At 41.0% G+C, this 21030-nt stretch overlaps 1 protein-coding gene across 1 annotated transcript in view; it reads left to right on the top strand.

The window, feature by feature from the left end:
* Positions 1–21030, top strand: part of LOC117406085 (propionyl-CoA carboxylase alpha chain, mitochondrial-like) — a 165846-nt gene that overhangs the window by 77311 nt on the left and 67505 nt on the right. The window contains exon 19 of the mRNA XM_034009842.3: positions 17791–17893. Coding sequence (XP_033865733.1) covers positions 17791–17893 — 103 coding nt within the window. The remainder of the gene's footprint in view (positions 1–17790; positions 17894–21030) is intronic.

Below are 21030 nucleotides of genomic sequence, written 5' to 3'. Positions count from 1 at the left end.
GAGAATTGATTTTTCTCTCCTGGCCCTCACATTTTGGATTGTTCGATATGAAACATTTTAATTTGTACAACTAGTCAGATTTCTTTTTTTTTTTTTTACTTTACTGGTCAAGAGGATAAAAAAGAGCAGTCATGTGTCCCTGTATTTAAACATCCAGATATTTGGTTGCATCTTAAACAACTGTGCATTGGGATGTTGAAGGCAACGGTGTTTATACTAAATAATTGTAGGAATGGCTTATGTAAGTAAGCAGTTATAAGATAACAATAACAGAATTCAATAATGAAGTATCTGGTGGGAAAAAAAACCAGAATGACTGCAATTTATTTTGCGTTCTTTTCTTTCTGTGAGTGTATGGCTCACGTCGGTCCAGATTTGAACAATACTCCCACAGTTGCTGCAGGAGATGCTCTCCGAACTCCAAGCTTGCCCACACCATAGCAACAGTGTTTGCAAGTAGGGAGTATAATGCCTGTGCCTCATCCATACCTGCGTGCGCCTGTTGGTTGTTACCTGTCCACAAATAGACAACTACCTTTTTTTCTGCATCGTAAGTCGACAGGATTTGTTGATGTCTGTCGTCAGCCATTTGCAGTAGGCAAATGTATGAAATTTTGAGAAGGTAAACAGGCATCCTTAATTTAGTACATGTAATTGGGACTGTCTATAGAGCTACTATGTCTACGAGTCCATTACACATGCTTGATAGCTAGGCTTGTGCAGAACGCATTATAAAGGGTGACATAGTCTCTGTGTTCCTTGGAAAGGGTGTCCTAGTCTCTGCAGTGTCTAAGCCGAACAATTGAAAATTGTTGCTGTGTTACTGCAGAAGCTCCACCAAGGCTGTGTTCACACTGGGTCCATTTAGAGGGTTTGGTCTGCTTGGTACGGTTCGGTACGTTTGGTGGGACGTGTGCACAACAAAGGATCCTTTCATACCTAGTTCGTTTATGAAGATCCGATTTAGAATTCACTTGCAAACAAACTAAAATGTTACAATTTTGCTTCGATTGGTTTCACACCAGAAGATCTAAAAAAATAAACTGCATTTTTCCTCCAAGCAAGTTCAAGTTCGCCTTCTCGACTGTAATCGCACCAGAATGCGTTTGTTTTCACACTGCAATTTTTTAAGTGAATCTGATCGTCTGGATTTGTGCACGTGATCAAAATGATATCTTCCTGTTAATGCCCAGACGGGTGTTCATTACTAAACATGGAGGGTTCTGCCCGTACAAGGCTTGCCATCTTAGTACTATGCACGTACATTTTGTTTATTCAACATCTGCTGGTAGAATGTCAGCACGAAATCTGGATAATAAATATTGTTGAGCAACACAAACGTTTTCGTGCTGCATTATCTGCAAGGAGGAGACGTTTTCAAAGACGACAAATGGAACGTAGTCCCTATCAATCCCTGTTTATCAGCCTTTCTCGTCTCAATAGGATTGTGTTGTAATGACACATAAACGCAGAACAAGTGTGTCAAGGCAGAAAGACCAATTATGCAATAGACCAAGCTATTTATATATGTAACGTAAAAATAATAATTATACATTATAATATATACAGTGGGTTATGCATTACATCACCACCAGTTGGTTCAGATTCTGTTGCATTGTGAATTATAATGTGATTGCTTTCACACTGGCAGGCTTTGAGGGGGAAACGCATTACAGTTTCCCCTCAATCGAGCCGACACCACCCTTTCAGGTGAATCCTAGTCCTCTTCTTTGGTACGCACTGTTGCGAAACTAATATTTTTGACATTTCACACCTGCACAAACTAACTAAACTTAGGTGTTAACTGAACTCTAGTGTGAATGATCCTCTCCAAGTGAACTAAGCGTGAAAGGCCCCAAAGTCTGCTTAGTCAACACCTCCTAAAGAGGTGGTGTCGGTCCGTTTGGCAAATGCACCGAGTCTGGTTCGCTTGCTGAACGTCAATGTGAACAACTGCTGGACTCGGTCCTTCTGCACATTGGAAACTAACTATACAAGGTAACCTGACTCGGAAGTAAACAAACAACGTCTCGGGGAACTGCTGGGAAAACTGAGATTGTCACAGTTTTCAGCCTTAATTATTTGTGCTAGTCGGAAACAGTAAAATTGTTAATTGTCCCGGTTTTGCTATTGTATTATTATTATTAGTAGTATTTTTTTTTTTTTTTTTAAGTACAAAACTATCAGCGTGTTCGGTAAGTTAATAGTAGAGTAATATATCAGGTTGTGTGTTAGCGCCATTCAAAAATAAAACAAACAATCTTATGGATTATTTGTTTAATCATTCTGATTATGTGTAAATGGGAATAGCGTCAGTAAATTAAAGAAAAAAAAACCTTCCTGTTTTTTACTGTGGAAATCTGGTAATCCTAAACTAAATGGACAGTGCAAGAAACTGAAGCTCTGATAGAAAATTTGGTCAGACACCAAAATCTTGCTGAATTGGACAAAACTCATAGAAATAGTACAATATATTTTCTCAAATTACTTTGTTTAATGTCGACATTAGAACAACCCTGCAAAATTGCGTAAACTGCATTCTCCTGCTGTAGGCATTCAAGAAATCTATTCATTAAATTAACAAAGTGCTCCCCCAGTGCTTTCTTCCACAGCAATATGTAAGAATCTAAAACATGCTATATTAAAAACCAGAGCAATACATCAATAGCTGCCATCTTTCAATATGCCTTGCAGATATTGTAAACATCTGGTTCACACACCATATAAACAATCTGAGTTCACTTGAAACTGCATTGTGAACACAAACTTTAACTCACATGCAAACAAACTCGGCCCCTTTATTCACAGATAAGTGTGAACAGCAAGCATATTGATACATTGTTTCAAACTAAATGAACAAGATTGAGTCTGTTTGAAACGGACCGAATGTGAATGCAGCCCAAGACAGCAATTGTCCACTGTAACATAAGAAGATACAGTGAAAGATCAGAGATAGCAGAGACACGATGTATGTCATATAGAATCATGAGAATAAGATGCAGTGAAAAATCAGAAGTAGCAAAGACACAACAGATAATAACAGATATCAGGCTTAAAGAGCATGGAAAGCAAGAGAGAACAAGTGGGTCTTGAGAGCTGATTTAAAGCGAGCGACGGTGGGAGCATCATGCACCAAAGCTTGGAGAGAGTTCCAGAGAGTCGGAGCCATGAAGCTAAATGAGTGTTCTCCAAGTGCACTTTTGCTTAGGGATAACAAGCCAGAGTTGGAGGACCTCAACTTGCGGGCAAGGATAGTGGGTCAGCAGGTTGAAGAGGTACTCGGGACCTGTGTGATGAAGGACATTGTAGGTGAGCAGGAGGGAAAGGTAGGGACAGACTTTGGAGATGTTTTGAAGGTGGTAGAAGGAAGATTTGACCACAGAGGAGATGTGGGCATCAAAGGAGAGATTGCTGGCCAGAAGTACACCAGGGCTTCATACAGTGGGAGAAGGCAGCAGCAAACAGTTTCCGAAGTTCAGGGCAGCTATTTTGAGATTAAGTTGAGTTTTAGATCCTACTAGAAGGAGTTCAGATTTGCTAGTGTTCAGCTGAAGAAAATTAGCAGACATCCAGGCCTTGATGCCTTGAATGCAAGCCGAGAGCCGGACCATGGCAGAGGGGCTTCCAGGGTCGAGTTTTAAGTAGAGCTGGGTGTCATCAGCATAGGAGTGAAACATGAGGCTATGTTGGTGGATGAGGTGACCCAAGGGAAGCGTGTAGATGTGGAAGAGATGAGGCCCAAGAACAGACCCTTGAGGGACACCACAAGTGACTGGGTTTGCAATACCAATTCATCCAGCATAGAAAACAGACTGCATGTGTCCAGATAGGTAAGAGGACATCCAGGAGAGACAGGTTCCAGAGATTCCAACATACTTCTGAAGGCAGTCAAGAAGAATGCAATGATCTATGGTGTCAAAAGCAGCTGTTCGGTCAAGGAGGACAAAGCAGAGCAGTTTCAGTACTGTGATGCGGCCAGAAGCCAGACTGCAGAGATTCAAGCAGATTGTTATCCGTGAGATGTTTCATCAGCTGACTGGCTACAGCCCTTTCGAGAGTTTGAGAGAAAAGGGAGATTGGAGATAGGATGGAAATTAGATAAGACAGTCAGGTCAAGGGAGGGTTTTTTGAGTACTGGTGTAACGCGGGCAAGCTTGAGGGCAGCAGGAACCAAGCCTGAATCCAGGGACAGGTTGAGAGTGTGCATAATGGAAGGAGCAAGATCAGAAGCACAGAGACGGACAAGATGAGTCGGACAGGGGTCCAAGGGGCATGTGGAAGTAGTTGATTTCAACAGTAGGCTGTAGACATCAGTAATGAAGAGAGAAGGAGGAGAGAGCAGGAGGGGCAACCGGAGGTGAGTCAAGGTGGTCAAGTAGTAAACTGTGTTTGTGGCAGGAGAGCGTAGAATTTTGTTCAGAAAGAAAGAGGAGAAATCATGACGGGTAAGAGAGGAGGATGAACAGGAGATGGATCTATTGGTGGCTGGATATAGGATTTGGTCAATGGTCTTAGAGACATTGGGTTTACCGTGTCCCGTAGTTATGATTTCAGAGAAGTACTTCACCCTGGCAGCAGCGAGCGCACACCTGTAGCTAACGAGATGGTCGGTCCAGATCTCTCTGTGAACCGTTAGTCCAGCCGACCTCCACTTGCGCTCAAGCTTGTGGCAGGCAGACTTAAGCAATCGAAGTTCGAGGGTGTACCATGGGCAGTTGCAATCTTTCTTGACCGTTCTGGTCAATGGTGTCTGATCTGAGTAAGGGTGGCATTGTAAAGGGTCACTGCAACTATCATTGTCAATCAAAGATGGGAGAGTACCAGTTAGAGGGGATGAAGAGACACATTCCGAGAGTTTCAGAACAGTATCAGTAGCAGAGGAAGGAGCAGGAAGATTAATATTAGCAATGATTAAGAAATGGTCAGAGAGAGATACCTGAGACAGAGAGATTGGATAGGTCATGACCACTGGTGATGAGCAGATCCAGGGTGTGTTCTCGGGTGTGAGTGGGGACGTTGACAGATTGAGAGCCCAAGACAGTCCAGGAGCGTGTTGAAGTTGGTCACTAGGGGTGAACAAGGCAAGTCAACGTGAATGTTGAAGTCATCTAGGAGTAGGATTTTGTCAGAAGTGCAGATGAGGGAGAGGAATTCCTAAAACTCGGCATTAAAAGCTGAGTTATTCTTTGGTGGACGGTAGATAACAGCAAGGGTGAGGGACATGGGAGAGGGGAGCTTGATGGCGAGATGCTCAAATGATGAAAAGTCTGGCAAAGAAAGAAGCGAGCACAGAATTAGCAATAACAGCAGTGCCCCCGCCTCGGCCAGTGAGGCGAGCCTTTTCAAAGAGGGGAACTGTGATCTTGCGACAGAGCGATTTTTGCCTCACTGACTAATCTCTCTCCCAGTGATCAATTACCCAGCCGCAGGTAAACTGGTAAACATCACGCTGTCCAGCTGACTTTGGTATCACTGCTTCACACTGTACTGTGCTGGAGATATGCTGTACTATGGAGCAATACGTATAAAGGTAAATAGAGAGTCACTGTTCAAAATAATTCTGACAGGGAATGAGATGTATATATTTCTTCACATACATACAAAAGCTTGCACACGGAGTATATACAAAGTGCATGTACGTTACAGCCATTTCTTAAACCAGGAAGCCTTGAACATTGCAAAGTATTCTAATCATTGGTCCCAGAAAAAAAGATTTATTTCCAGTCAAATACAACACACTATAATCTAATGCATTACAGTAAAGGTGTTAATATTTCTGTACATGTGGCGGAGTGTGTGATGATCTGTAAAGATTATAAGCCTTTGAGATGAAGAGAGCCTCCATTTTTGAGATCCTGCAGTGCTGTGATGCAGATCCAATTGAGGATGCAACATGTCATTTTTAGAAAGAATTAAAAAAAAGACTTGGGACCACAGAAAAAAAAAATCGTACCTGTGAGTATATTTTGGTAAAACATAAATAGATTTCTAAAATATTAACAGACCTGTTCTGTTTACCAAGGTGTTCAGTGTTGTTAAGATTGAGGCTTTGCTTGGCATACCTTCATAGCTCCTGGAAAAGGAACGTAATTTAATATTTTAATAACAAGCATTTTGCATTGATAAACAATTTGGGCAGCAAACATTTTCACCTTGCACACCATTACAAAACACTGGCAGTCCTTTCCTGTTTTAAAGGTACATTTCTCTCTCGTCCTTCCAGCCGGTAGGTAAACTAGGAGGGATGTTATTATCGTGGCTCCTGGAGAGTGCTGAAGAATTGGCAGCAATAGTTGCCTTGTTTATGGAGGGCGATAGTCTTGCACACTTAATACATGTTGTCTGTTTTACGGGAGAAATACAAGGCAGTTTATTTAATCTTAATTGAAAATCCATTTTCTTTCTGCTGTTTGAAGGTGGGGATGCTGGCTGTAATCCCCTCTCTGAGCACAGGTGTTTCTCCTAATCGCCAGCCTGCTTTGCTGCAGCAGTGATGGACAAAAGTGGGTCATATCAATTGTAAAAATCTGGAGCAATTTCTGAGATGCGTGTTTTCTTGACATTTCTATTTTATTTTTATTGTGGGAACTTTGTATTATGTTATAAATAGGGCTTCTGTTTTTCTTTTTTTATTAATTTAATTTTTCTGTGCTTATTTTTAGCTGTTTTTTTATGTGTGTGTGTATTTTTCGGGGCTTTCAATTTTTATATACTGTATGAAATTATTGTTTTCGGCTACTTTTTTTTTGTCACAGTATGTATAGTAACTCGATAGTACATGCACACTTCAATTGTACCTTCTTTCCTTTGCTGTCTTCCACAGTGAAATCCTTATGGTCACGGACATATTCTTCTGTGGTTTTTGTGTGTTTAGGCATTTTTTTTACATTTCAACACAATTTGCAATTCTGTTTAAATTCCACAAGCGTGGAAATACTCCCAATCCAACTGTAATGTAGTTTTAAATCTTACGAGCAAGAACATCTCGTTTTAAATCTCTCAAGCGTGTTACAATCCTCCAATAGAAATGTAGGAATTTTCTGCCACTCAGTAGTTGGGGTGGGTTTTGTAGATATTTTATTTATGTTTTTCATAGGGGGGAAAGGAGTCAAGTCAACATGAATTGAGTAACTATTTCCAGTGTTTTCTGGTGTTTATTGGATATACACCAATTTAATTTTTTTGTATTGGGTGTGTTTATCGGTTTTTATCCGTTAAAACCAAAAATCAGAAGCCCTAGTTATAAAGCACTCCATTGCCTTGTTTCCACTGCCTTTCCCCTGGTATACCTCAGCTATACTGCAGACAGTGCAGTTTCATATCGCATACCTAACGGGGCCAAGTTTGCTGTAAGGAAGTACGGCATCGAAAGACGTGTGCTAAAGAGACAAACCTGTTTAGAACAGTAGCAGCTTTAAGTGAAGGCTGTGTTGAAAACAAACCCGACAAAGTTTTTTTTTTATCTTATTAATAAGACTGCTGATAGCTGTGTAAGGACTGAAAATAAAAACAGCCACAAATGTTTGTTCAACTTTGACCGTCTTCGCTTGTTTGCATGTATGCAATTGATCCCACAATCCAACGTGATATTTTACAGCCACACTATGACCTTTATACTGCCGCACCACTGCTTCTTAGTCAGCTGTACCTGACAAAATTACACTGGAACGCAGACAGCCGTCTAACTACATCTCGCCCAGGCGTCCAGCTCAGCTATACCTGAGAAATCCAGTGGAAACGAGGCACATGAAGAGAGATTGTTATGTTTTTGTTAATCCCCAGCTGTACTACAACTGCTAGTATCTCTTAAGTCATTTGATAAATATTTTCAGTTTTAGGGAAACTCTTCAGGGAAAATCTAACAGTACCCTTGACTTTGACCAATGACTTAAGATTTTTGCCATATTGGAGTCGTGACTTTTTTGCTTTCCGGAAGATAAATAAACACTTTGAAATATTTGGTTCATGCATGCAATTGTGTAAATCTCTTGGTCAAGTGTATTGTTTATGAATAATTTACCCTTTGGTGTGACTCCTTCTTGTAAAAAAAAAAAAAAAAAAAAAGTTGTATGCCTCTCAGAAATTGTGTCTTTGCTCATGCTTCAGAATTGGCATTGACATTAGAATTGGAAATACATGGTGGGGAAATATGTGCATTATGTTTTTATAGATATCACATCTTTAACTGATCTGTTTATTTGAATGTATTTGTTCTTGTAAAGTTTTATTCACATGTGTTATACTTTTATAACATGCCTGTTCATTTAAATTACTGTAAAATGTGTTAACCCTTACCGCTTTGTAATTCACTCTTGAGACCTAGGGCAGCAGTGGGCACAATCAGACTCAAGGTTAGATGAGTGAAACTCAGTTTCAGTTCCCACTTAAAATGTTATACTTGGAAGGGGGTTATATTTGCAAATAAGGTTATGGGTTTGTGTGGGTGTTGCCCAGAATTCAGGGTTGCTTAATCCAAAATGAATGTTGGCTAATAATAATAATAATAATAATAATAATAATAATAATAATAATAATAATAATTAAAAAATATAATTGGCCTTGCCCATTTTCCTTGGACAGCGCTCCGTGCGTCAGAGCTCATCAGGCAGGCTGTAGGCAGGAACCTGGGTGCGCTGATAGCTGCACGTATGCAGCTTTGACGGGGACAAAGCACCGCTGTTGGATGCCACTATTACACCAGGGCATACCTTTGGTCCTGCAGTGGACGAAATGCTGCAGTGCTCTCTCCGTGCACAGGAATCCACGAAGAAGCTGGTTTGCTTGCAAACCAGCAGCAAACTGGCACCCTAAGCCCCTGTTGCCAAAAGTGGTGTTCAGAACTGGCCCACTGCTGCTCATCTAGGTGCTTACTACCGTTCAGAACGGCTACTCACTGCAGTTGAAACTCGGTCCACCTCCCTTTCGGGGCGTGACTGTAACATCAGTCACGGACTGTGACAGAGACAGAATGATTCTTGGTGATAAATCTCTCTCCCGACCTGTGAGGGCGCTGTGTAAAGGGAACAGAGTGCCCTGGAATGGATGACCAGACCATTCATTCCCAGGGTTAGAAGGAAGTCGCTCATCTAGAAAGGGGGCGGAGCTACGATACACTAAATCATCGACCCGGAAGGGAAATGATGTGGCAGCCGTGGATTGGAGGAGCGGTTGCACAAGTTAACCAAGGGGTCATGATTGACAGTACAAAAGGGGGCGTAGCGACGTGATCTGTTCCTTGTTATGGTTAAAGCTGAACCGGAAGGAGAACGTGTATTGTTATCGTGAGTGTTTTGTTTGTCGTGTCTAAAGAATACTTGTTTGTTATTATTAGATGGCTATTAGATGGTTTGTGTTACATGTGGGTGCTAAAGATCAGGACTGGTATTATTTCGGGACCAACCCATGGATTACGTCGAAGCAATACACGCTGCTGTATTGCTTGTTATCATCATTATTATTTACTGTATTTTACAAAAAATATAATTGCACCTGGATTATCGTTGTCTGTCTGTTATTTTGATCACTGCTGCATTCCTGCACCTGCACACAGTTGCCACATCGGTGTCTCAGGAGGTAACAGCTCTGCTGCAAAAACGGGCTATTCGCATGATAGAGCCCCTCCAGTTGGAGGAAGGGTTCTACTCCAGGTACTTCCTACTGCCCAAGTGGGATGGGGGCCTCAGACCGATCCTCGACCTCAAGACAAGTTAACCTGTATCTGAGCCGAAGGAGGTTCAAAATATTGACGATGCAACAGCTGTTTCAGTCAATCAGGCCAGGCGACTGGTTCACCACGGTGGACATCAAAGACGTCTATTTCACATCCCTATAAAACCAACGCACAGGAAGTACCTGTGATTCGCTTTTCGGGGAACAGCGTATGGGTTCTGTATCTTGCTCCCTGTGCATGGAAGCTATCTTAGCCCTATTGCGACTCAAAGGCATCTGAGTGCTCAGTTATCTGGACGACTGGTATATTTGTGCCCTGTCTCCAGCAGAGAGAGGCCCACCGGCCACCTTCAACGGTTGGGCCTTACAGTGAATCATGCAAAGAGCCGGCTCACGCCTTCTCAGACAGCTTCCTATCTAGGAGTGTGCTTGGACTCCAGGTCCATGCTATCCACTCTGTCAGACGGCAGAGTGCAGAGAATAACTGCCTGTTTAGATCTCTTTCAGCTCAACAAAGCGCTCACAGGAGTGACGTTCCAGAGACTTCTGGGCTTGATGGCAACAGCTTCCCAGACCATTCCTTTGGGTCACGGGCGCATGCGCCCTCTGCAGTCCTAGTTCAACAGCAGAGCTTTTCAGCCTGTGTTGAACCATGACCGTCTGTTGACTAGGGATGTCACTAGGGTATACCGGTTTTACGGTAAACCGCGGTATAAACTGCCACGGTTTTGAAATTGCAATCATTTTTCTATACCATGCTTTTTTATTCACCGTTTGAGCCACTGTGTTCATTACAACTAACTAATGAACACAGACATCTAAAGTTCTGAAAACTGCCATGCATGAGATTATCCGAGTAGGCTATTAAATAAGTGACGTCATCTAACCCTGATGTATCTATCAACACTTATCTGCTCTTGAACTGCCCCGATATCAAATTGTACTGTGTTTTGTATTTGCTCTTATTAGGAAGAACAAGGCACTGTAACTTTTTTCATCACTGACTCCTATTAATTTACCAAACCAAAGAAGTAACAGTAGCTATTATCTATCGTATCGGTCAAGAGAAATGGAGTAAGCACACACCAATGCAGATAATCTAAAAGTCTATATTTACTACTATATAACCAAGTCTAAGATGCTACAGGCATTTGTATTATTTTTATTTTAACCCTTAGCGGTCCATTTATTCAGCGCGTCTCAGGCGTGTCAGGTCCAATTTATTTTCACATGCGCAGTTTAATTTAGACTCGCCGTTTAAAAGTATTTTTTTTAACAGTAAAACAGGTTTAAAAGGCACTGCATATCAACAGGACACTCAGTACTGCATCTCCAGCCCTGCCTCAGCCCTTGTTCGCTGTATTTTTTACATACCTCTACATAGTAGTGCATACCGATAAATCATCTCCCGATCACTCGTTTTATCACCAAACTCCTCAATAATGCGATCCAAGTCCTTATTTTATTACTATACAATCTAAAAAAAGCTCTACAAATGTTTGTGATATTCTTTGAGCGCTGGATGCAGAAGCAGCCATCTTGTTTGTTTATGTCCGTGTTATCTATGTGGTGTCGGGGCTATCTGTATTCATGAGATACGGCCATTTTTTTTTTTCGGCTTCTCTCGGTTCCTATTGGTCTCACTCGATTATTGAATTGTTTTCTCAGCTTTTTCCGAAGAAAAAACGACTAGAGACCTGTTTTTTACGTCTTTTTGATGATGTCGGACAGGGTGCGACATTGGACCGGAAAGGGAAAATTGCAATGTCGGACCAGGTCCGACATAGGACCGCAAAGGGTTAAACGATATTGTAAAGATATTGTTGCCATCTCCTCGAGTTGATAGTGTTGTAGGGATTTTGGTTTTATGTATTCAGTTACCTGGCTTTGCAGAATTTTTTGCAGGAGTTTCGAGGGAGACATGTGCTTGTCCATACAGACAACACAACAGTGGTGACTTACATCAACCACCAGGGTGGCCTCAGGTCGTCCAGTCTCCATCACGTGGCCCGCATGCTTTTTTGCTTTTGGCACACGAGAAGCTCTCACTACGAGCAGTACATCTGCCCAGGGTGACAAAGTCCCCAGCACCTCAAAATCCCCAGCGCCTCAGAGTGGAGCCTCATTTGGGAGAGGTTGAGGAGAGCAGAGATAAAGCTCTCTGCCTCCCAGGAATTAACCCACTGTCCCCTCTGGTTCTCTATAATAGGAGGTGGGGACCTGTTGGCAGATGCCTTGGCACACCAGTGGCCAAGGCAACTGTTATATGCCTTCCCACCACTTGCCTTGCTCCCGCTGTGTCTGAAGAAAATCAGGCAGGATCAGGGCCAAGGTGCTCTCATTAGCCCCTTATTGGCCCAGGACACTCTGATTTTCAACTCTTACGTAGATCCTGAGCGGCCAGCCGTGGAAGACTGCCCAAGTGCCGCTACCTACTTAGTCAGGCACAGGGGACCTTATGGCATCCTGACCCATCGAGTCTGCGGCTCTGGGTCTGGCTTCTGAACGGCTGCATTTCAGCCGTGTGGGGCTTTCTGATTTAATGTAGGAAATCCCCCTCTACATTAATCCTTTGCGGTACTATGTCGGACCTTGTCCGACATTGCAATTTTCCCTTTCCGGTCCAACATCCCTGTCCGACATCATCAAAAAGACGTAAAAAACAGGTCTTTAGTCGTTCTTTCTTCGGAAAAAGCCGAGAAAACCATTCAATGGCCGATTGAGACCGATAGGAGCCGAGAGAAGCCTAAAAAAAGGGGGGCGTATCTCATGAATACAAAAACCCCCGGCACCACATAGATAACACGGACATAAACAAACCAGATAGCTGCTTCTGCATCCAGCCCTCAAAGAATATCACAAACATTTGCAGAGCATTTTTTAGATGTTATAGTAATAAAATAATGACTTGGATCGCATTATTGAGGAATTTGGTGATAAAACGAGTGATCAGGAGATGATTTATTGGTATGCACTACTATGAAGAGGTATGTGAAAAATACAGCGAACAAGGGGTGGGGCGGGGCTGGAGATGCAGTACTGAGTGTCCTGTTGGTATGCAGTGCCTTTTAAACCTGTTTTACTGTGAAAATGTGAAAAATGCTTTTAAACCGTGCGTCTAAAATAAACTGCACATGTGAAAATAAATTGGACCTGACACGCCTGAGATGCGCTGAATAAATGGACCGCTAAGAGGTAAAGGTCTATCTGGCAGCTATTTCAGCTTGCCATGTCAAAATTGACTTGTCTCCAGGAGTTCACTTCCTGGCAGGGCAGTTTTTGAAAGGGGCTTGGCGGCTTCAGACGCCTATGAAGGACATTGTTCCTCACTGGAGGCTAAACGTGGTGATTTAATGCACTCATGAAGCCTCTATCTGAGCCCATGCATTCAGTTGAGCTGAAATATTTATCGCTCAAAGCGGCTTGCTTGCTTGCTTGCTATCACCGCAAAGCGGGTGAGTGAGATGCAGGCATTCTCCTTTGCAAAAGCCTGCTTAATTTTCACACAAGCCAAGACAACGGTTACACTCCATACCAATCCTGCCTTTTTGCCGAAGACAATCTCGGCATTTCATGTCAACCGGAGTTGAAGGCTTTCCATCCACCTCCTTTACAGTCTGACAGGGAGTGATAGCTCTATATACTCTGTGGGCCCTGACGTTGACAGGACGAAAAGTTGGAAGCAGTCTGAAAAGTTTTTTGTCTGCTATGGGGCTAAATCCCATGGTCAAGCCCTGTCTAAGCAGAGGCTGTCCAAAGGGATAGCATACACTATCAGGACTGCCTATGAGCTGGCCTACTTGCCCCCTCCACAAAAGCTCACTGTTCATTCCACCAGGGGCATGGCAACTTCGTGGGCTTTATTCCAAAGTGCATCTGTCAAGGAAATCTGCAATGCAGCGGTGTGGGCTACTCCCCATACCTTTACTAGGTTCTATAGATTTAATGTCATGGATCCTCAAAACCCTGGTTTTGGAACTAGTAAGGGAGGGTTCTCAGTTGACCCTTGCAACACAGGCGTTCTCAGTTATTTTAGCCCTAGCTACGTGTTACTGGGGTAAAACCCTTTTCAGTTCTGTTTTGTTTTTCCTTTATGCAATGAAAACCCATGACTACATGTGTGGCCCCAGGACCTGAGCTATACTGTAAGTTTAAAATAAATACATAAGCATACAGTAGAACCGTTGCTTACCAGAACTGGAAAAGTGCCCACATTCTACCAGTGTAAAAATTTGGATTTCTGTCTATACAAACCTTTTTCATGTTGAGTGTTGGAGAAATTCAGATTTAAGGGATTCTTCTGTACTTACATTTTTAGTAATACATATTGCATGTGACCCATTTTTGGATGAAAATAACTAGTTTGGTATAAAACGTATGCTAAATAGCTTAAATTAAAAAATAATCTCTCAAAATGCATGTTTCAGGCAAGTTACATTTACAATTATCCATCCAAAATGTCTATAGTTACAATAAGTTATTTGTTTGAAACATTTCTGCACCATAAAAAAAGCATTTTCTTTTTCTCCTTTAAGAACCAAGAGAATAAAAAGAATCCCCTGCTATTTATTTTCTTTGGCGCCAAATTCCTCCATTTGATTCCTTGCCTCTTTGTGTTTATGAAGTCAGTTTTATTTAATCTAAACGCTTAAAGCATAAGTACTTTTTTATGTCCGCGAGACAGGCACTTGTAGCACTTACAACATTTTACTCATTCACCTTTCTTGGGATTTCAGAGAATAAAGATCAATTATTTGCAAAATCTAAAGTTTCATTAAAATCACTTTTGCTCTGTCCCAGGCGTTTTAAGTGGGCCATCTGTCTAAACATCTCTCCATTTTTTTTCTGATCATTTCCTCGACTTATTCATGAACCATGGGAGGCCGGCTTTGTAGTCTCCATGTAGCTGGTTCTGTCAACCCCCACTGAATACTTCTATGTGCCCGCATAAAATATCTTTCACGGTGCTGGAAATTCTCTGAACTCTGTTCAGATGAATGGCTGACTTTCTGAAGTTCTTTTTTTATTTTATTTTTTCAATGAGAATTTGTATGCAGAAACTGACCTCAGTTGCTACAAAGCACGGCACGTTATTCTTGATCATTTTTCAGACTCCCCGCTGTTAAAGTTATGATGAAGAATTCCTTAATGATGCTTTGACTATTAACATTGTTTTAAGTCAATATGTCTTCTTTATTTTCCTGTTCAATTGGCACAGTAAATAAAAACTTTAGTGTCTTTAGTATAATTAGGTTTTTGAAACCTCTATAATCTTAAATAATTAGATGTTGTCTATTCAGGCTTTTGATGATTTGGACTTCAGATGAATATTGGCATGTTTAGGTATTTGATATAGAAGCCAAAGTGCGGGATCGCATGAATTATTATTTTTTCTTGCAACAGTTTTGAATTTGTATGATCTGTTTTGAATGAGTTGCATAATTTTACTCACAGTAAATTCAAAGAAACACCCTGCATAGTTTAACTGAACAGTAAAGTACAAACAGAGAAAAGAGAGAGTTTTATTTGATGTGATCCACACATACGGCATCGAGGGCTTTTATCCTAATTACATTTTTTTTTCTCTGTGTTTGTGACTCTTCCCTCATTTCCAATTCCACGTTCCAGAGGTGGTTCTGTGTAACTCAAGCAGCAGACAGAAATCCCTCGCTAGGATCAACTGGTTTAAATAATAGAAGCAGCCATTTAACAAAACATGCCTCTCCTTACATGGTATTTGACATGGCCAGTTCAGAAACTACACTGCCCCCTATAACCCTTTTGTCATATTCAGTGGATGCTTATTTTGAGTCCCACTCGCATGCTTTGCTCCAAGACCTGTGATGTTGAAAAAGAAAAAGACATTTAGCCAGTTTGGAATTTAAAAACTACTGTCACCGACTACAGACACTACTGCCACAGGTCTGTTTGACTTTCGCTTAGTGCACAAAATTGAATTTTCTATGGAGATCACAACAACATTGGATGTTTTGTCACATGATAGGCTTTGTTTAAGCACAAATGGCTAGCTTTTGCTGTCTGTTTTAAATTATGTATTTATTTAAAGTGTCTGTTCTGTGTTGCTAGTGTCTGTATTAGTGTTCAGTAAATAGGGAATTCAGACACAAAAATCTAACCTTAAATTGGGTGTACAAAAGAAAAGAATAACACTGGAATTATAATGACTGATTCCAGATAATCTTTGCAGTCTTTTGCAGGTGCTGTTAGGGATTAGATGAGGACTAGTAGGAGCTGCCTATTTCATCTCGGGGGGGCCAAAAGCATGCAGCTATGTCTTCTGCCAGTGTCTGAGTGCACATGTTATTACCAATCTCAGTGCTAGGGCTTGTCAGAGACGAGACTCCCCTTCTCAAGTTTGCTGTATTTATAAAGCTGTGCCTTCATTTGGTTTGACCCACTGCATATAGAGGCTGCTTTACAAATTGTTGGCCAGTAGCCAAAGATAGTATTTTTACAGAGACCCTACACTTACAGCCTTTGGGATATAGAGCTGCTACATGAATTACAGGGCAGCCCAGCGCCTGCCAGTCTTAAATTGCCCCTCTTGCAGATTGCACACTAAGTAAGCTGTGGATAGTCTATTCCATCCACAGCTCCACAATCTGTCTTTAGAATAGCTTGGTACCTCGCCAAGATGGACGATCTCTGCAAATGTACTTAGGCTACTTAAAATTCTGTTAATTGTATGGAATTCATTATGGATTTTTAAGTGTGGGAGAATTATAAAGTGTTATTGATACATTTGCTCTGGAGTTGCTGTGCATTTACAGTGGTGGTCAGATGCATCATAAAGTAACACATACAAACAGATTTAGTGATTTATTTATTCAAAAACAATTCAATTCTGCCAGCTTTGTTTGGCCAAAACTATAAAGATGGGAATTATTACAGTTGAAATGTTTTAACTGGAGGAAGAGGGTTTGCCACCATGTACTAGTATATAAACGGCCCACAGCACAGCAAAGGGTTTAAAATCCCAATATATTGCTTAATTTACTGTTTCAAAACTTTTGATTTTCATGCTGTTGAGATTCTCGAGCTCTGTCCACTTGAGACTAAAGGATTCCTCTCATTTGAGTCGTTTTTGACGATGTGCCAGCATTGTGTCTGCAGCACCATAGATATACAACAGGGCCACTTTGCCAGCGTCTGGCCCTCATCTACTGGGATTGATTGGAGACTTTGGCACTCTGCCATTTTTCGATTGCAGATTTAGGCTTTTGGCCAATATGGGATTATAGGAAAAGCTTATTGGCCGTTTTGGGATTGCAGACTTAGGCCCTCAGCCATTTGGGGACAGTAGAGCTCGGCCTACAGTACAATAAAAGCTCAGCTGCGACTGCGGTAAAGGCAGTGTTGGGTGTGAGCTGTTCTTGGATTGTAGAATGTGTTTCTTCCAGTGGGCTTTCAATTGAATTCCATGAACCATTTAAAGCTATCCTCCCTTATACAGCAGCCCGCATTTCCTTGCATGTCCCATTTGCGATGTGTCAGTTTGTTTTGTTATCAACATTGTTTTTTAGTATTTGCATTTCTGTTTGCTGTTTTAATGTGAGAAGAAAATGTGTGTCTACCTATCTAAGTTAACATTAGTCCTATTCTATGTGTTAAACCAGCCGTGGAAGTTTTTAACTGCTTACCCTCCTTAATACAACTCCTAACTCTGAATCATTAGGTTCCTACCATTATTAAATTACTTCTTCTTGACGAAACTTGAATATAAAGGGGAGTCTTTTATTCCACTTTACAGGAATATAAAACTTTTTCATGATTCCATAATTCACAAATTGTGCTAATTGATGGTTAGGCCATGTTGACAATATATTGAGCATGTTTTATTAATATTAATGTGTAAGGACCCATCACTAATTCACTGCTTCCTGTGTTTCACATTATTAGCAAAGAGCAAAATAATGACAGTATATTATTGAGTTACTTGTATTTAATTGCAGTGAATGACTTTTAACCAGGTATGTCTTTGATAGTGTTTTTATAACCATTGATGTGTGTGTGTGTATTTTATATATATATATATATATATATATATATATATATATATATATATATATATATAATTATTATTATTATTATTATTTTCAGGGTCTCCACAGCCCAACAAGTGCAGAAGAGGTGGGAGCTGTCATTGAAGCTGGATAAGGGTATTCATGCAGTGACTGTGTTGCAATCAGGATCAACCTACACTGTAAGTCCCTTCTGCCAAGATAAATACCCAGCACACCAAGATAGATGACTCTAAACTTGCCACAGACAACCATTCTTGTTTTCTTTTGCTTGTCCATTTTTGAAATACCAGTTCTGCAATTCTTACATAACACACATGGACAACGAGGGCATACATTTACATCATTTTTAATAAAATGTACACTATTGACAAAATGATTATATTGTAAGTCCCTTTACAGTATGACATTTATACAGATAATTAAAGGCTTGGGGATGTCGCCTTGTACCTGTTTCAGAACAAAAAAAACTAAAGGCCTTCACACACCAGACGCGACACAATTTTTACAGGAGCGACACGACAAATTGCTGCGAGATCACTGTGCACACCAGAAGCGATCACAGACACGACGCGACAGCTGGAAATTTGTGGTGTGTGTGTGTGGGTGGTGCCGTCAGACCAGGAAATGAAACAATAACAATGATTGTACAGGCAAAACGGCGCTGCAGCGCTCGTATTTAATAATTAACAAAATAAACAGTTTAAACAAAACAAAGCAAAGGGCACTCTGGCCAAAGTAAAACAAACACTAACAATTCTAAACAAGTATAATTTAGATATAGCAATTGTTTAGAATTGTTAGTGTTTGTTTTACTTTTAATTTAGATATAGCAATTGTTTATATATAATGTGTGTGTGTGTGTGTGTGTGAATGAATCCAATTTTGTTTTGTATGTGTTCGATAGACCTTTTACTGTATATGTACAGTACTGTGCAAAAGTTTTAGGCAGGTGTGAAAAAATGCTGTAAAGTAAGAATGCTTTCAAAAATAGACATGTTAATAGTTTATATTTATCAATTAAGAAAATGCAAAGTGAGTGAACAGAAGAAAAATCTACATCAAATCAATATTTGATGTGACCACCCTTTGCCTTCAAAACAGCATCAATTCTTCTAGGTACACTTGCACACAGTTTTTGAAGGAACATGGCAGGTAGGTTGGCCCAAACATCTTGGAGAACTAACCACAGTTCTTCTGTGGATTTAGGCAGCCTCAGTTGCTTCTCTCTCTTCATGTAATCCCAGACAGACTCGATGATGTTGAGATCAGGGCTCTGTGGGGGCCATACCATCACTTCCAGGACTCCTTGTTCTTCTTTACGCTGAAGATAGTTCTTAATGACTTTCGCTGTATGTTTGGGGTCGTTGTCATGCTGCAGAATAAATTTGGGGCCAATCAGATGCCCCCCTGATTGTACTGCATGATGGATAAGTATCTGCCTGTACTTCTCAGCATTGAGGAGACCATTAATTCTGACCAAATCCCCAACTCCATTTGCAGAAATGCAGCCCCAAACTTGCAAGGAACCTCCACCATGCTTCACTGTTGCCTGCAGACACTCATTCGTGTACCGCTGTCCAGCCCTTCGGCGAACAAACTGCCTTCTGCTACAGCCAAATATTTCAAATTTTGACTCATCAGTCCAGAGCACCTGCTGCCATTTTTCTGCACCCCAGTTCCTGTGTTTTCTTGCATAGTTGAGTTGCTTGGCCTTGTTTCCACGTTGGGGGTGTGGCTTTTTGGCCGCAAGTCTTCCATGAAGGCCACTTCTGACCAGACTTCTCCGGACAGTAGATGGGTGTACCAGGGTCCCACTGTTTTCTGCCAATTCTGAGCTGATGGCACTGCTGGACATCTTCCGATTGCGAAGGGAAGTAAGCATGATGTGTCTTTCATCTGCTGCAGTAAGTTTCCTTGGCCGACCACTGCGTCTACGGTCCTCAACGTTGCCCGTTTCTTTGTGCTTCTTCAAAAGAGCTTGGACAGCACATCTGGAAACCCCTGTCTGCCTTGAAATTTCTGCCTGGGAGAGACCTTGCTGATGCAGTATAACTCCCTTGTGTCTTGTTGCTGTGCTCAGTCTTGCCATGGTGTATGACTTTTGACAGTAAACTGTCTTCAGCAACCTCACCTTGTTAGCTGAGTTTGGCTGTTCCTCACCTAGTTTTATTCCTCCTACACATCTGTTTCAGTTAATGATTGTGTTTCAACCTACATATTGAATTGATGATCATTAGCACCTGTTTGGTATAATTGTTTAATCATACACCTGACTATATGCCTACAAAATCCCTGACTTTGTGCAAGTGTACCTAGAAGAATTGATGCTGTTTTGAAGGCAAAGGGTGGTCACACCAAATATGGATTTGATTTAGATTTTTCTTCTGTTCACTCACTTTGCATTTAGTTAATTGATAAATATAAACTATTAACATGTCTATTTTTGAAAGCATTCTTACTTTACAGCATTTTTTCACACCTGCCTAAAACTTTTGCACAGTACTGTACTTGATTTGCTTCTCTTTTGTAATCTGTGGAAATGTTGAATACAAGTCACTGAAACTACTTAATTATTAACCATTCCTAATTATTAAGGAGAGCCTGGATGAGTTTGTCAACCAGGTGTCGCCACGCCTACTGCTGCTAATATCTCATAAGCAATTTAAGCTGGCAAGTTGCAGAGCTAAGATGGCAACCATATCTGGGTCATGTGACTTCGGTTTCAAGATGATAAAAACCCAATGCTTCGAGTTATTGCCTTCATACTCGGTTCAGGTGTATTCTGTGTTCTCTAGGCCAAGTTTGATTGTGGGTGTCGCACAAGAGAAATTCTGCCAGTTATTACAAAGCTGCCACTGCCACAGTGTCAAAGCCTTGTTCAGAAATTATTTGAGGTAGTGACTTCGTATTTGCATTGTTATGTAAACCCTTCAAGCTAAATGTGATGCAAACAATGAAATTCACCTCTGACCTAATATTCCTGACATATTGAGATTATGTGACTTTTGAAGTTACAGCTGCATATAGAGAGAGTACTCTTTGAGTTAATGTTTGGTACATCGATGTATTCTTTACGATTTTCTTACATAAGTTGCATTACCAATTATGTCCAGTAAAATAATAAAAAAATAAATAAATAAATCCTTCACTGCTGCATTGCTTTCAAATCTGGCCGTATCATTGACCACATGGTTTTGACATGGTATTTATAGTTGATACACAGCTGAACTCTCTCCAATATAATAGTGATTCTCTCAATATAATAGTTTCATTACAGCTGGTGGCCATTGAACATTGGCCATTTTAATGCCACATT

The sequence above is a fragment of the Acipenser ruthenus genome, chromosome 9, assembly GCF_902713425.1.
Source record: "Acipenser ruthenus chromosome 9, fAciRut3.2 maternal haplotype, whole genome shotgun sequence".
Classification (NCBI taxonomy): Eukaryota; Metazoa; Chordata; class Actinopteri; order Acipenseriformes; family Acipenseridae; genus Acipenser; species Acipenser ruthenus.
Note: the sequence above shows the minus strand (reverse complement) of the source record. Positions and strands in the feature narration are given on the sequence as shown.